Source organism: Peromyscus maniculatus, chromosome 7, assembly GCF_049852395.1.
Source record: "Peromyscus maniculatus bairdii isolate BWxNUB_F1_BW_parent chromosome 7, HU_Pman_BW_mat_3.1, whole genome shotgun sequence".
Taxonomy (NCBI): Eukaryota; Metazoa; Chordata; class Mammalia; order Rodentia; family Cricetidae; genus Peromyscus; species Peromyscus maniculatus.
Window position 1 is genome coordinate 55,343,063 of NC_134858.1, and position 17,167 is coordinate 55,360,229.

The 17,167-nt window shown below is 51.9% G+C and overlaps 1 protein-coding gene and 1 long non-coding RNA gene across 6 annotated transcripts; one reads left to right on the forward strand and one right to left on the reverse strand.

Moving 5' to 3' along the window:
* Positions 1-5,223: 5,223 nt before the first annotated feature.
* On the reverse strand, positions 5,224-12,019 carry Islr2 (immunoglobulin superfamily containing leucine rich repeat 2). 5 transcript variants are annotated; one of them, XM_016003961.3, is made up of 3 exons: positions 11,925-12,019; positions 8,988-9,116; positions 5,224-7,708 (listed from the first exon to the last, which is right to left on the reverse strand). In XM_016003961.3, the coding sequence occupies exon 3, from the start codon at positions 7,698-7,700 to the stop codon at positions 5,463-5,465; it is 2,238 nt and encodes a 745-aa protein (XP_015859447.1). In that variant the 5' UTR covers positions 7,701-7,708; positions 8,988-9,116; positions 11,925-12,019; the 3' UTR covers positions 5,224-5,462. The 5 variants fall into 5 exon arrangements, with proteins under 5 accessions (XP_015859447.1, XP_015859442.1, XP_015859439.1 ...); XM_016003956.3 differs by lacking the exon at positions 11,925-12,019 and adding an exon at positions 9,662-9,786; XM_016003953.3 differs by lacking the exon at positions 11,925-12,019 and adding an exon at positions 9,621-9,771.
* A 152-nt stretch (positions 12,020-12,171) lies between these two features.
* On the forward strand, positions 12,172-15,934 carry LOC143274263 (uncharacterized). Its single transcript, XR_013052764.1, has 2 exons — positions 12,172-12,217; positions 15,440-15,934. It is a non-coding gene; the product is annotated as an uncharacterized LOC143274263 (long non-coding RNA).
* The last annotated feature ends 1,233 nt before the right edge of the window (positions 15,935-17,167 follow it).

The following is a 17,167-nucleotide window of genomic DNA, read 5'->3' on the forward strand; positions in this document are numbered from 1 at the left end:
TTGAGAAATAAAAGACAGTAAGATAAATTTTCCCCCCTAGGCTAACTCCATAATTATCAGTAAATTTAACAACATATAGAACATAGTATCTTCTATAAAAATCTAATTAATAGAGGAATCTGGAGGAGTTCAGCTTGATGGATCAGAGAACCATACAAACCTCAATTCTGATAATCACCAGCTGTGTGACCTTCAACAAATTGCTAACCCTCTCTGTTTTCTGGTTTCTTTGCATGTCTACTGGAACAATAATATTGTCACAGGATTGCCATAAGGATTAATAAAATGGTTATTGTAAAGCAGAATATGGCCCTGGAATTCAGAAACGTGGTAAACATTCAACCAGCTTTGGCTATTAATGGCATTATTATTATTTGTGTTAATAGTAGGTAGTGATTGCTAGAATATCCAGTCTAAACACTTAGCGAATCACTGTAATTAAAACACATCTGGTAATTGGTTCCCTGTCCTTATCTGTCTCCATTTCAACACCGATCAGTTCTTCCCCCATTCCTGTGACCCTGGCAGCTTTTCTCTCAGACAGTTCGATACTTTGATCGGCTTCTAGACTCAATTTGAGGGCCAGTGCACTCGAGTGCTAAGAGAAAATGCAGCTGGTTTGCCAAAAGCAAATTACTCCATACACAAGGGGGTAAGTTCAAGCCATAAACAGCTGATAAAAATATAAGCATTTCTATCCTCCGTACTCCATATGGACTAAAATTTAGTTATTAAACTTACATTCACATGTCCGAACAAAGAACACCGCTAAGCACAGTTTCGAAAGCATCTCATCTTCAAACTGCTTACTTTCCCGATGTGTGACATAAAACCTTCCCGACTGACTTAACCCAATTTGTTCCATTTTTTTTTCTTCTACTTAGCACGGAGTATTTGAATGGCTTTAAAAATGTCAAGTCTTCTTAAGAGTGCTGGGCATATTTTGAACTAAATGTTAATACTGTAGGACACTTCGTAATGCAATCTGTTCTCCAGGCCAGTCGCAGCAGATCTTTTTATTTCAGTGTGAAACTGTTCCCTATTGAGCCCTCAGGAAAAATCCTGTCACTGAAGGTACAGGTGTGGATGGGTGTGTTTCAAACACAATCAATTAACTGACCTGCCACATATGGAATGGCTCTGTTTCCTTCACTCCTAGCTCTCCAGCTTGGTTTGTCCATATATTTTTTTTTTTTTTTGTGCTGCGGCTGTATGAGAGAAAGGCACCCATTAGGTCAAATGTGACAATTTCTTGTCCCTACATAGAGTCTTTGTTATGTCCTGACACCTGGGCGTAGCTTTCCCTCAATATGCATTTAATCTCTGAGTCAGGGCCTCCAGTTTCCCTGCCGAGTGCTCATGCTGGTGTGTCTCCCCACCCCGACAGCAAGTCATGCCTTCTGTCCTCTCTCTGAACAGTGCCATACCTGAGCTCTCCTGTTAGGAAACTTGAGTGAGAGCTGCAGGCACCCCACACATGCACTTTACCTACCAAAAAGCATTGCTCTGAGAACTAGAAAGAGAAATTTCTCATCACTGTCAGGTAGTAACAACCTCCACATTTCTGGCCTTCCCTGTTTGTCCAGACATCAATTCAGTTCTGGCTGCCATCCTGCTCTCACAGATGGAGGGCTGCATTCTGGACACTGGATGACTCTGGGAGCAGAGGTCCCCACACCAGCTCCTTCCTTGCTAGAGAAGCCCTGACGTCCTTTGTTCCTTCGTATTAATGGTCCTCGGGATGGTCTCATTCTAGCTGATCCCCAGGAAACACTTGTAGGGGCCCTCCTTTCAAATCACCTTCTGCAGACAGGTTTCTGATTGAATTCAAGGCCACATCCTGGGTGTCTGGTTTCTATAGCGCAAAGAATTACTGCTCCTGACATAATGCTCTGAGTTCTGAGGATACTGCTGTCATATTGCATTTTCTGACCATTTTCCAGGTCCCTCAATACAAAACTGCACACACACACACACACACACACACACACACACACACACACACACACACAGCTTTCCAGCTCATCAGACTCTATCCTCATGTGACATCCTTATACGTTTTATGACCACACACTGGGGAAATCAGAGCTACCACAGCACCCCAAGCATGCAGAGGTGCTCAAAGAAGGTGGGTTGAGTGAGGTGCTGTGGAGCTCTGGAGTGGGGGATAGAGGTGAGGACTACATCTCCATCCCCGACAACTCCTCACAGGGGCAAAGTCGGTGACCAAATCAAGTCAGATGGGTGGCAGCAGAGACAGACACACTTTAGAAGCTGTTAAAAACTGGCTCATTGGTGGTGGTGGTGGGTAAATAGTGAGCTTACTCCAGCTCTGAATGGCAGGTGGATCCACAAATTTATCCTCAAGTGGGTAGCTGAATTAGAACAACCTGTAAGAGAACAAGGGGGGTGAAGAGAGAAAGACAGAATAAAATTGACGTGGAGCTTTAGAGGGAAGGCAGAAGCTAAGAACTGTTGTACGCATCTGCAAACATTTGAACAGAAACAGAAGCTCCTGCGAGGGCTCGTATCTATGTGCAGAGCCAGCAAAAAAGCCCCAGCATCCTGGCCCCTGGCCTCCACACATACGTACCTGGTTCCATGGGCAGAGCCTGCAGACCTTGCGTCTAGGGAGTACCAAGTCTAGCTGAGTAGTGTCTGTTCATCTGATTGGAAGCATGGCCCTAAGAAAGAATTGAACTCTGAGCTCCCCCTGTCCCTTCTCCACTGGGCATCCAGGCTTTCTAGGGGTCTTAAGAGAACACCCAATCCTTGGGATAGGGAGGAAGAGGAAGTAGCCCTTTTCCCACTGCAGATCCATGACCAGATGACACGGAGGGAGCAAAACCATTAAGCACTCACTGGCCCAGCTAGACCTGTATCCAGGTGTAATCCTGTGTGTGGATCATTGAATCAGTCCTGGGAATTAAGCCAGGCCTTGTCCTTACCCAGACACGGGACTAGTCTTCCTGAAAGATGGCATTCCTAGCAATGATCAGGCTGCAGGGCCAGGATCCGGCAGGAAGTTAGGGTGGAGCCTGAGGCTAGGATGAAATGCTGGGTGTCTGACCTGGGCCTGTTCTGCATTCTACACTGGTCCAAGTTGAAGACTAGTACCTATGGAAGCAGGAAGGGTTAGGGAGGATGGAAGTTTATCTGCTCTTCCATCTTCCTTCCCAAACACATCCTGCCCTTTCCAGGTACAGCTGAACCCACCGGAAGCCCAAAGTCAGTACTCTGGCTGAGCAGGAGCATGGCATCCAGTCTTGATTGCTCCTGTCTCCCAGTCTCCATTGGTAGAACAGTGAAGTCGGTGTGTTTCAGACCTGATTCTGTGGTGCACCTCAGTAACCCCTAGAAGCTGCCCAAGCATTGCCATCACTGGTTAAGCACTCCCACCCACCCCAGAAACACACACACACACACTTCAGCTTGTCCATTGGCAGTGGAATGAGTTTTAGATAGCCTTTCCCCCTTTTCTGGCATCATCTGCCTGCTCTGAAATGTGTGGTGTGACTTCTCTGTGCAAACCACAGCAGCCCTATCTCTATGAATTCCTCTCCCCAATCTTTGCCTTGCCCATCCCCCATCTTCCTAGAGAACTCATAGATTGGTGCTGAGAAATAGAAAACAGAGAGGGGGGGAGAGAGGGAGGGAGGGAGGGAGACCGAGACAGAGAGACCTCAGTACACTAACAATCTCAACCCAAAGGGAACAGCGCTCTTCGGCGCGAGTGCACACACACAGACACCAGCTCCTCACTCCCTGAGAGCCCCACCCCCCGCCCCGTTCTCTGACAGCCTCCTCCCACCCCATGTGTTTTCACTTTTCCACCTAGAAGTTGGAAGCCCCCAGAACAGGGGCCAGGAACAAATACCTGACAAAATCACTTGACCATCGGGCAAACACAAGAGGAGACCCCCAAAGGGCGGCTTCTGTGGGTTTCTTCTTTAATCCCCAGCCTGGTTCCTTTGTCGTCACCTAACTTCCCACCAGACCCTGACCTCCCCCTCCCCCCCCCCCCCCGACACAAAAGCAAGTCACCGGATCCTGTTCAAATCGATTACTTTATTGACAGTGTACATACAGAAGTATTTAGAAAAGGACGTGGGATCCGGGGTCAACTCCTCCCGGGGCCACCCACGCTTGTGCTGCACTTCGCCCAGAGCCAGAGCGCAGGTCCAGACGCCTGAAAACCCCCTCCCGACGCTTTCCTAGAAGAACTAAAAACTGGTCCCGCCCCAGTCCCCGCGCCACTCCCGCCCTCTCCCTCCCACCTTCCTCGCCCACCTTCCCGCCCGCCCTCCCGCCCCTCTACACTACATCATCACGCTTTACAGGACACGGGACTTCTACAGCCCACGCTCCGCGGCGGGGACTACAAGCTGGGCACTCTCTTCTCCTGGGAGGAGGGGACCCAGGGACTCCCTCCCCCCACTGCTGCCACGCGCTGGTACCAGTCCGGCCCCCTCAGGAGACGTGCCCGGGGATCACAGTTAGCTTCTTGCGCTGCCAGCACGTTTCTGCCGGGGTCTGGACCCCACGGAGTTGCAAGAACCACTGTGGCGCGCGCATCAACCTCTGGCACCTGCAAGACACTGACAACGAAACTGGCCAGGGACCAAGCCCGCACCTCGCGAGGAAAAGGGGTGCGCGGTCCCGCAGCGCTTGAAATTAAGAGAGACAGAAGAAAACGGATTCCGACTCTCACACCTGACACACTCACACCCGGTTTCCCAGACGTTGGGAAGGTTGTGTTAGCACCAGACCCAGAAATGTCGCTGTCTTTGACAACAACGAAAATAAGAAAATCAGTGCGCTGAGTTGAAAGGCGTTCCAGGACCCCAGCTTGGTTCCAACTGGACAGAATTGGGGCGGAGGAGGGGGAGGGAGGCGCGGATTTGGATCGCTGTAGGGAAGGGACGTTGAGACTCAAAATTAGCCGGCTTCTGGCACATGCAACCTTGAAAAGGCGAGTGGGGTCAAGATGAGAGCCCCAGCGCTCCACGCTGGGGACCTGTCCTGGGGATCCCGGGCAAACCCCGGAACCAACCCCATTATTATCACCAGATGTGGCCAACGACTGGCGCGTTCCCCTTGCCTCCAGGTTCCCACCGGGTGGGGTGCGCGGTGGGTTTCGCTGATGGTCGCGGTGGAATGGAAGGCATAGACGGTTTCTCGCTGTCCGTGGGTGGTGTCTTAGAGGAGGTAGGAGCCTGTCTCTGTGCTTTGGGTGGGGGTGGGGATCCAAGCTCGCCAAGAGAATGGCGGTGACTGGCGGGGGACCACTGAATTCGGCCCACTCTTAGAAATTTCTAGTAGTGACGCCTGGGGAGGGCTAAGGAGGAAGAGTAATGGAAGGCTTGGGGGTGGGGTGGGGTCCCGCGAGGGTGAGAAAGTCCTGCCATCCCTAGGCTACTGATACCCAAGGTAGAGGTGGGCAGGTCAGGCGTGCTGGGGGCTCAGCCCGCAGTCTGCCGGTAGTTGCCGTTTATCTCCTGGGCGATGTTGACCGCCTCTGCTCCCAGGGGCAGCCGATGGCTGTACTCAGAGCCAGCCTCGAACTCCTCTTGGTTGGCCTTGGACTGAGACTCCACCAAGGAGCAACCCGCCAGGCTTTCCTCTCTCTGCAGGTCCCCGCTTGGGTCCCCCTGCTCCACATCTTCATCAAGGCCCTCCTCCGGGACCTCCTCTGGCTCTTCACCTCCCGCCTCGCCACGGGCAGGGTAGCTTTTCTCAGACTCAAGGTAGGAAGCACGGGGGTCGAAGTCGGCGGCGATGCGTTTCTCCATCGGGTCGGGAGCCTGAGGTCGCAGGATTAAACGATAGGGTTTGCCTGGGTGTTTGGCCAGTAGATGGCAGCAGGCGGCACCCAGCAGGGGCACAGTGGCCAGCACCAGGAGAAACACGCTCACTGTCACGATAACCAGCAGGGATGGCAGTTCTTTTTTGGTGGAAAACACCACTTGCACGTGGCACGTCTCGCCCGCCAGTGCCAGGCACACGGAGTAGTTGGTGCCAGGCCGCAGGCCCCGAAACCAGTAGGCATTGACCCCCTCCTCCACGCGTGACCACTGAACTGCCGCGCCACCACCAGCAGGGCACAGATAGAGTAGGCGCAGGGGCCGCCTTCCAGGCCTCCGTGCTCCCGTAGCACCATCTGGCCCAGGGCCCCAGCGCGCAGCAAGAGGCGTCAGCTGCACCCGAGCTTCACGCTCTGCTACATCCAGCGCGATGACACCCAGCTCAAAAACGTGCGACTTGAGCTCTGAGCTCTGATTGAATGCATGGTTAGACACGTACCGGGAGGGGTCCCCATGGCCACAGTGCTTCTCCCCCACCGGATCTGTAGGGATCTGACTTCCCACCTGCTCTCCTTCATCCGTCTCCTCCATCTCCGCCTCGATTTCCCCCAGGACGCTGACCCGGGCCAGACCTTGGCCTTTGGTTCTGCCCTCAGGCTTGTAAGGCAGAACGCTGTTGCTACGGCCCTTAATGATGGCCTTGCGCTCAGAGGTCGGGGCCTGAGCATCAGGTTCTCCCCCTGTTCCAGGAGCGTGTTTGGGCGGCCCCGCTGCAGCCACCGTCACCCGTACTGACGTTGAGTTGGTACCCAGCTCATTGTGTGCACGGCATGTGTAGATGCCTGCCTCCTTGGCACTCAGGAGGGGCACCAACAGAGAGCCGTTTGCGAGGGCCAAGAAGCGCGGGGTGGCTGGAGGCGCTGGCCAAGCAGGTGCTGGCGTCGGAGTTGGTGCTTCAGTCTGTGTAGGCAGGTCCTCATCTCCGTCACCCTCTCCATCCTCTGCCTTATCTCCTCCATCTTCTTCCTTGCTGAGAACCGGTGGCTCTAGGACTACAGTGCCACCCGGGATCTGAAGCTGCCATTGCAAGCGCGGTGTAGGGTGGCCTTCAGCGAGGCAGTGTAACATGAAAGCCAAGCCTGCGCTCAGAGGGGCGCCAGGCGCCTCCGGCGTCGGCTCGGCACTCAGACGCACGCTGGGCGGTGCGCAGGGCAGGGCGGGCAGGCGGTGCACCGGCACGCCCTGCAGCTCAGGAGGCGAGGCGCACGCAATAGAATCAGGCTCGGGTAAGGAGACCCGGGTGCTCGCCGCCCAGGCCTGCAGCCACAGGAGACCACAGCTGCAGTGGAAGGGGTTGTGATAGAGTTGCAGGTGAGACAGCGCGCTCAGTGCGTCAAACGTGCCGGGCTCCAGGGTACGCAGCCGGTTGTTGTTGATGCGCAGTGAGCGCAGGTCCGGCAGCGCGCCGAGCGCATCCCGGGGCAGCGATCCCAGGCGATTGTGGTTCATCTTCAGCAGCTGCAGTGCGCTCAAGTTACGAAGGTCGCTCCAAGGGAAGTTAGATATGAGGTTGTGGCTTAGGTCGAGGTTCTTGAGCTGACTCAGCACTGCCAATGCCCCAGACTCTACGGTGCGCACCTCACTGTGAGCCAGCCACAGCGAAGTGACCTGTGTGACGTTGACGAAGGCTCCCCGCCTTAGCACCGTAATCTTGTTGGCGGACAGACTAAGCGTGGTCACATTGGCTGGCAGTCCTTCTGGGACCTCGCGCAGCTCTTTGTAGGCACAGTCTGCAAATTGGTGCGCATACTTGTCAATACAGGCGCAAGGCTCAGGACACGCTCTGGCCACCTCTAGCAAAGTCCAAGCCAAACACAGGGCTCCGAAGGGCCCCATCACGGCTCCTGCAAAAGGAAGTCAAGGTGAAGAGGGGTCACTTACGCCACGGTTTTCTTTCCTCCCCTAACAAACTATACCTCCTAAACCTGTATAGGCTCCAGAAATCTTAGGTACGAATGGAGCTCAGCAAAAGCCTACAGATTTAATAAATGCTTGCTTTCAGGACCCTGCCTTGCTTCTCCAGAGGGCTTGGAGCATGCTTCCCCACCCACCCACCCACCCACCCAATCTATTCCCTCAGCTGGAGCTGTCCCCTCCAAAGCGTCCAATGCTTGTGGTCTTCAATGAGCCCCACACTGACCCTTCTTTTTATATCTTCATTTAACCCGGTGAAACGGAGATGCAGAAAGATCTTCTGTTCATGACTGACTGTCTTCTCTGGAATCCTTTGTCCCATGCACAGCACTTGCACACACTTTCTTACAGGCAAGGACAGTGCACACAGAAGCCTGAGCATCTCCCCGCAGCTGCCAACTACAAGGCCCTGAGACTCTAGCAGGAGGTTCACAGGAATTACATAGACATAGGTACCCAGACATCTACACAATATACCCTGGAGACCTACCTCATTGTTCTCTCAACTCAATGCAGCATGGCCACCACCAAGCAAAGCACTTTTCTGCTCACAGTGAGAACTGACAGACACAAGGACGCAAGTCCTCACATGAACCAGCCCCCACACAGGGACGTTGGTGCTACACTGCCCTCCTCTGAGACCAAAACCCAAGCAGATGAGCAATATGGAGAACTTGTGGATTGTGGTGTGGGACCCGGGCAGCCTCCACCCACTTATGTCTTCTAGCCTCCCTGCCCTGGGCTGCAGCTCCCCTCAGGGGAGAGTCATAACTGCTTAATTATTCTTCCATCTGGGAAAGAATATCCTCCCCCATGCCTAGACAAAGTATGCTGTGGGGACAGTCACTAAAGGTCCCTCTTTGTATTCCACAGAGCCCAGGCGGACCCCTCTGTCCACAGGTTTTTAGGGGGACAAGCCTCTGGCTAATAAATTTGGAGACTGCTCAAGGTTCTATACCTTTCTCCACAACCCCAAGATGCCCGAGAGCACCTGCTATCTCTAGTCACACAAATACTCTAACACAGACCCACCCACCCCCACCCCGCCGGAACTTGAGACTCTTGTCAGTCTTGACGGAACCCCTCCTATACCCTGTCTTTGGGATTAGCAGGTCCCCTTCTTGCTTTTGCTCCTATGGTCGGCAGCTCCCTCCCGTGTTCCTTCCAGACAGCTTCCCAACCCTGGCGAGAGCTCTGGGCTGGACCTACCCTTTAGGTTGAGGTTGCGGAGTCGGTCCACCTTTCCTGCTGCTCTCAGACTTGCACTGTGCCGCCTTCCGGCTGCAAGCCCCTCTCCAGACTCAGATGACAGTCCACGGGAGCTTCTGGCATCTGTTGCTGTGACAGTAGGGAGAAGAGGCAGGCATGCGTAAGAACTCCCCCTGGCCCCCAAGTCCTACTTCAATTTTTCCTTTCTTGTCTGTTCGCCCCACTTCTCAGGGCTTGCAGGTTGGAGAGTCGCTGCGCGCCCCCGGGATCGACGGGAACGCGCACAGTCTCCCACCTCGTGCCGCGTTCACATTTGTTAAAGCCGTAGAGATCCCCACCCACCCTAGGCTGAGTCCCGTAGATCTCAAGGGACTCCATATGCGCACAGCCCCAGGCTCAGCCCTTCCCAGCCCACCGAACCACTATAACCTGTGTCCCCCAACATTTACACACTCGATGACATTGTCACTGCTTCTCGTTATGCCTCCAACCCCCGCCCCAACACGCACAGCCTTCCCACACGACCTTCACAGGTTAGAATTACCCATCAACATGTAATAATCGCGTCAACGCGCTGAGTTCTCGCTACCTTCACACACATTTTCACAAGCACACCTTCACTCGAACACTCACCGTTCTCTTTTGCGCGCACACAAATATCCGAGCTCACTCACCCTCACGCGCCCGTCCCGCCAGCGCCCGCGAGCTTTCGCTGCTAATTGAATGCGAGCCGTTCTACGCCCCGCAACACGTGAGACAAACCATCTTTGAGGAATTTAGGAGAAAGAAAGGCATAGGACTGGAGGGGCGTGTCTTTGCCTTTAAACACTTTTTTTTTTCCTTCCCCAAAGCAAGCACTGGCGCAGAAAGACCTCCAGCGGGACTGGCTGAACTGCGCTGCCTGGCTCGCTCAGACCCTTTTCCTCCCGCCGGCTGCTAGCCTCCCCCTCCCCGAAGCCACATTCAACACGATGCATAATTGATAGTGTTAGCAGAGCGCCTCACCCTCCCTGTCATTTTTGCCTGGATCTGGGTAGATACAAACCCTGGTTCCCCTCCACCCCCAATCCCACCAGACTAACTAGATGAGAAGGCACAACCCTGCAGGGCGCGCAGGGAAGAGACGCCCACCTCCCAAGCCCCTCGTAGACCTTGCCCAGCCTCTTTAACCGGAACTCCACCGCCAGGTCTTTTGTGGCAAAACCAGTGCGTGTGTTCCATTGCCCGTGGGCTAGCGGGTGCTCACCGTGGGGGTTGGTGTCGTCTGAGCTCCTAGAACCCCGGGTTGAACTCATCCAAGTGTCTCATTCTGCCCTTCCTTGCTGCAGGCTAATAGGGCACTGAGGTTGCCACCGACAGTGGCGACAGGGACCGGGATGGTTACCAAAACGTCTGGTCCTCTTGAGTACTGTGGACTAGGGACTTAAAACCGTGGAGCATTTCCTGTACCCCACTACCTAGTATCCTTTCAGCATCTCTAGCAAGCATACCATCAACCCCTGCATGCTGGTACACACACACACACACACACACACACACACACACACACTTCTGTTAAAGCCTAGGCAGCAACCACCACCCTGCCATCTCACACCCTCATGTAACAGCTGGCCTCAGCAGACTCTCGGACTCACTGTTCTCTTTGGCAAACACAGGGCATTTCTCTTAGAGACAAGCAGGAGGATTTGACGAGTGTCAAGGCATTTGGCTTAAACTCACCAACTCACTCCCCTACCTCTGGCATCCCAGGAGACAGAGCTGCTGGCCGGAACTGGTAAGGGGGCATAGGTTTTTGAGAGATGTGTAGACTCCCCACCTCTTGCTATTTCTGTAAACACTGTAATCCTGGGGTGTTCATGGCCCCCCAGCCCTCACGAGAGTCAGCCTTTGGGTCGATGGCAGTGTGTTTGGGGCCTCTTTGGAAATCAATACCCTGATTTGAGTGTTAAGCATTTTAATGAGCTGAGGAGGGGTGATGGAGGGAGGTGCGGCAAGAACACAGCATCTAGAGGGACCACCCAGCTGGGCTTCTGAGGCTGCTTTGTAAATTAAATATGAACATACTGGTGTGTGCACACTTTGGTCCCTCCCGTTCCTGCTCCTGGCTACAGACCGCCGGGACCAGCACAATCTCAGGCAAGTTCGGAATCTCGAACTTCATCACACCTGCTCAGGCCTGGAAACCCCACAGACGGATCCAGGAAGAGGGCGGTTAGGCAGTCCAGGGAAGGTGTCTTTTAGAGGGCAGAGAGATGAAAACTCGGACTCCTCCCTGCCTGGGACTCTGCACGTGAGACTGACTGTCCAGAACAAGGCTCTAACCTGAGCCAAGGCCTCAGAGGTTTGGAACAGCCGGCCTGGCAGCGACTTCTTTGTCTGCAAAGCAAGGGGGATGTCCTGTTGTATTATTGTTCACGTTCTAGCAACCTTGAGGGGGTTGCCTTGCACCGCTCTGTGGCAGCGGAGGGACTAAGACTGTGCTCTGGGATGGCGAGTCCTGGGGGCTTTCCTGGTCTGGGGAGAGGAAGACGCAAGGCGTGGACGCACCACTCATCCGATTTTCACTTCTATTCAGCTCATTTTGAGTTTGGAGGGGACGCAAGCCGGCGGAGGGTTAACTTGGAAGGAGCAAGGGGGCCCGAGAGCTGGAAGAGAGAATGGGCTCATGAGCTCTCCCTCAGGACTTCCTTGGACGGCAAGGACGTGCCCACCCAAAGTCCGTGTAAGCTCTGGGAACTCGGGCTTTCTTTCCGGAAGAGGCGCTGAAGCCAGGGGACTCGCTGTGGAAAGGGCGATTCCAGCACCCTCAGGATAGCTTAAGGGCGTGGCAACCACGATGGCTCGGATGCTGATCCCGTGGACCCCGGCTTCCCACCCACTCTCCCGCAAAAATGCCTCTGTTGCCCGATTTTGCACCGGAGAGAAGACACCCCTTACCCCGTCTTCAACCCTGAAGAACCTAGTGCGGATCCGGACAAGGCTGGAGCGGGAGTCGCCTCCAGCAAGCGTCGGCGGGGTCTAGGGTGGGAGCTGCAATTCCTGGTTGAACCACTGAGCTCGGCTAGAAGACGGCACACAGAGCTCTGGCGCCGCCCAGAATTGCCGTCTGTTGCTTGTAATGTTAATAATGATACAGTGACCTAGGGAAGGAGAGCCCGGGCCTAGAAACAGCTCCCACCTCACACCCCTGCCTATGTCTTTGATCTTTAAAGGAACGGATATTTAATCAGGTGAGTGCGGCAGGAGCGAAAGAAAGGAGCGACACAAAGTTGCCAAACCCGAAAGCAGAGGGCTCCAGATTTAGGATCTGCCCAGTTCAGGCACCAGCTTTTTACCAAGCTGCAGTCCGGACCCTAGATAGACGCGAAGGCCGAGAGCGGAAGGCCCTGGACTGCTTTGAGGATTGACCTTTAACTTTGAGTGCCGGGATGGTCCAGACTGTGGGGCGCTGAAACCGAAGGCTCCACGGACTAGCTCCCAGCGCTAGGTCCGCAATAATCTGGGGTCCAACCCTGGTCCCCGCGCGCCCTCTGCTGGATACTGCAGGAAGCAGGGGCAGGGCAGTGGCTTTGGAAGGGTTGATGTGGGCCTGGGCACGGAGGTGGGCTCTGCCTGGGGCTTCGCGGTGCTGTTGGGCAATGTTGTAGTGGGTCTCACTTAACCAAAACCCTGAAGTTTTCTCTCAGTGCCCCCAGCCTGCGCCCCATGGAAACACAACCGGCCCTCCTTATTTTAACACAGATTTGGCCAGTTCGTGGCCCACTGGCTTCCCAATGCCCAGAATCCAACACTGCATCATTCTGGTGGTGCGAATAAATCGGTGAGTGTAGTTGCATTGTGAAGAAAGCTTCCAGCACATCCCTCTTGCAGTACTGTCCCTGCCTCTCATTACTTTGTCACAGGCCTCTAAAATGTCTCTGAGCTGACAAAGGAAACTCGTTGGCCTTAAGTGGGGCGGGAATGGGGAAAGAAAACTGAAGCAATAGATGTTTGATTAAACATTTAGGACAGGTGACGTGTGCATGATTCTGCAACAAATGCTCAGCACCAGCTCTCATTACAATGCACCCTTGTGTCTGCATGTGGCTCGTGGGTGATTTCATGGACTTGCCAAGGTGTGTGGGAAGGGCTTCCAAGAACAAGGAAGCCAGGGCATCAAACATTCAAACATCCCCGGCATACCGGCCTGCTCCAGAGACCTTCCCCACAGCTGCCCTCCAGCTAGAAGCTCTGGAACACACTGCCTCACACTTTACAGTGTCTGCAAGTTAACAAGTTCAGAGAGAGAGAGAGAGAGAGAGAGAGAGAGAGAGAGAGAGAGAGAGAGAGAGAGAGAGAGAGAGAGAGAGAGATTCCAGCAAGCGTTTCTGTTTTCCTTTCCTAATTTCCACCAGAAAGGTCACTCCTGGGGAAGCCAGGCCCTGTTTCTACACCATCATTTCTTCCAGCAAGCGTTTCTGTTTTCCTTTCCTAATTTCCATCAGAAAGGTCACTCCTGGGGAAGCCAGGCCCTGTTTCTACACCATCATTTCTCTTCCCAGCACCAGACTCCATCATACATCAGCTATGGTATCCTGGTTGAACCTCTCTGTGTCCCTAAGAAATAAAGGGCAGACAGGTACCAGAGAGATGGCTCAGTGGTTAATAGCACTGGCTGCTCTTGCAGAGGACCAGGTTTGGACTCCCAGCACCCACATGGCAGCTTACAACTATCTGTAACTCTAGTTCCAAGGGATTCAACATCCTTTCTGGCCTCCCCAGGCACCAGACGTAGATGTGGTGTACAGGCATATACATGCATATACATGCAGGCACTCACCCTGAGTCAGGAAATAAAAATAAATAAACCTTTAGAAAGAACATGAATGAGAGAACAGGTTTCCCTGTGAGGGTTAAATGAGCCAGGACACTGCAAAGGACTCAGTCTGTGACACTTGGTGCTTGGTGAAGCAGGTTGTTTGTTTTTTAATTTTTTTTTAAATTTTTTTTCCTCATCAATAGCTGGATAGAATCAGCCACTATTGTTGTTTAAAGACTTGGGTCTAGATATGATGAACACGCAGCTACATGCACTCCTGATGCTTGTGTCTTGCTTATCCCACAGGGAGGAGAGCTTGGCTCTGCCCCTAGCCATCTTTCTTCACCACCTGTCCCCTCTGTACAGAGTCAGAATTACCCGCTATTATTTGTACAGGTTTTTGGTTTCACATCCTTAGCAGATTGTGATGCATGTGGCTGTCACCAGTGTGGCTGCCTGGGAAGAGAGACTTGCCACTGCAGAATCGGCAGAAGGTTTTTAATTAAAACCACACTCTCTTTAAGTATTTATTGAGCTCCGGGACTTTAATTATTTTCTAGAGAGAAACAAAGGAGAGTCCACATTTGTGTATGAGAAGACTGTAGATTTCTGAGGAAAAATGCAACCTGTGGCAGGTAGCTGGAGGCAGTGGGGAGGGATTTCCGGAGTGATTCAAATGAAGCCTGACATTATTAACAAACCCGGATCTAGCCCACGACCTTCCTCCCGGTGCTTTCATTAAATTAGCTCAACATGCTGGCAAGACCATTTATGGCCATAAAAATTAACGATGGCTCTCCTGGCAGCAGCTCATGTAATTTGTCTGGGTGTGCATTTGTACTGCCGATTCTGGGGGCTCCTTCCTGGGAGAGGCAGCACTTGCCATGCAAGGTGCAGCATGTCTAGCTGCCCCACTCCACCAATGCAGAACTGGCTTCCCCGATACCCCCACCACCACACACACACAAAGAGGGCCTGAAGTGGCCAGCCTCCTCATGGCAGGACTCAATTGATCAGGAGTCGAGGAAGGAAGGAGGGGTGATGGAGGAGGATGGTCCAGCAGTGAAAGGTGTTTGCCACTGAGGGAGATGACCTGAGCCTCAGGACCCACGTGACGGAAGGGCAGAATGTATTCCTGTAAGTTATCCCCTTACTTCTACATGCACCACTGTGATTAGAGTGTGCATGCACATATACACAAATAAAATTTTAAAAAATTAAAGAATTTAAGGGCTGGAGAGATGTCTCGGAGGTTAAGAGTAGGACCTGAGTCCAATTCCCAGCACCCACATTGGACAGCTCACAACCACCTGTAACTCCAGCTCCAGGGAGATCTCATGCCTTTGGCCTCTTCAGGGGTACCATGACTCATGTGCACAACCCCACACATAGATAGACATGTATACATGTAATTAAGATAAATCTTCTTAAAAGAGATCAGGGGCAGGATGATGTTGGGGGAGGGGTATTGTGCAAGATCCATTTGCTAACGGTAAAAGTCACTTCAAAGGACAGAGACCAGTAACTGTGTCCTCTTCCAAAGCAGGAAGCAAAGCTGGCCTCAGGGTTGGTTAACTCTGTGCCTCTGCCACATGAGCAGTCCTCCCCCACAACTCTTGACCCCGGTTCTTTTCTCTTCTCTTCTCCTTAATAGGATAACTGGCTGTGCTCACTGACGTTGGTAGAGGATTTCAACAGCAGCTCGACGATATGCTTACCATTAACAGGCTGGTGCTCAGCTTAAGTTGTAGGCTGTGACCTCCTAAGGGGTCATAAAACTGAATGTGTGAGTAGTGAAAACTTTGGCAACAGCAAGAGGCTTCTGAACGTGCAAGGATCAAAATTACTTCAGAATAAACCTCTACCGGACCAAGTATTTCTAGGGGTGCTTGCCCGTGTTGTAGCTTGTAACTTCACTGAAGGCTTCGTTCTAAATACACAGCACGAGCACTTTGCTCTGTGCAAGCCGTTACGACACTCAACATGAACAAAAGCCACGGGAAAGCCGGGCAGTGGTGGCGCACGCCTTTAATCCCAGCACTCGGGAGGCAGAGCCAGGCGGATCTCTGTGAGTTCGAGGCCAGCCTGGACTACCAAGTGAGCTCCAGGAAAGGCGCAAAGCTACGCAGAGAAACCCTGTCTCGAAAAACCAAAAACCAAAAAAAAAAAAAAAAAAAAAAAAAAAAGCCACAGGAAACACCTTGGCTCACGTTGAGGACTGTTGGATGTTAGGAACTGCAGAGATTTTACTGTTCGTACAAATTTTCCTGCTCTTATAGAAACATAATGTTTTAACCACAGAAGAAAAAGACAATATTTTTCTATAATCACTTCTCAGTGTATAAGTATTAAATAAGTGTATCTTTAAATTGTATTAGATTAGAATATTTGATTCCTAAGATTGCTGTTTGAATTTCTTGAGCGGCATTAAAAGAAATGTTACATGAATTTTGGTTCAGGATTAAGGCAGCCCCTCTAACAATTTGGAAAATGGCCCTCAATATACTTCTGCCATCAGTATTGTGAATTAACCAAAGTGATATTCTCAGCATTAGTTGATTATAAATCAAAATACCAATCAACTCTGAAAAACACTGAAGATACTCTATTATCTGTGGTGTCAAATATTTGGCCAAGATTTAACTTTTTATGTAAAAATGAACAAGCACACTCATCTGCATGAAAGTTAATTAGCTTCCATTTTTAATAAATTATATATATATGTCAAAGAATTATTTTAAGATACATTTCTTTCTAGTTTGCTATCAGAATGATGTTTGATTTATACATCTATCATATATACCTAGACACATACAATTTTTGAGGGTGAAAAGGGGTCACGAGTAGAAAGTTTCAGAAGACCAGGGCTAGTGGAGAGAGGACTGATTTTCTGTTCTTTGGATCCTATTGTCACACAATAGTTTAGGATGTCCCATCTCTAAAACAATCCCTGGCCAAGAAGATGAAGTGATTAGCTTAGAGTTATCTAGTCTTGAGTCAATCCCAAGTTTCCCCACAAGCAGGATACCCTTTCATTAGAAGAGCTGGAGATTTGTGAGTTCAGAGTAACCTAAGATTATGGCGGAATGAATTGCAGTGGCTGACTATAGCTATAATGAATTAGAGTCAGTATTTACGTGGCGATGAGGTTGGTCTGTCCATGATCTGTGACCAGCAATAGGGCTCAGGTAGGGGTCCAGATCAGGATCAGGGCAGTGTGTGTAACCAGGTTTGGGGAACTCTCTTTGCTGGGCATACTATTTGTATGCCCAGCAAAGAGGATCCTCTGCTTTCACAGAATTCCTGAAAGGATGGGAGTCTGTTCTTGGAAATGCCTGTGCTGGGATCCAAAGCTATTTTGGTAGCAGCAGACGTTGTATAT

What these genes read in the sequence shown, in the direction of transcription:
- Islr2 (XM_076576382.1), bottom strand. An exon ending in CCGCAACCTCAACCTAAAGG is followed by an intron (nt 7,709 to 8,987) that starts GTAGGTCCAGCC and finishes TTCCTTTTGCAG; the next exon opens with GAGCCGTGATGGGGCCCTTC.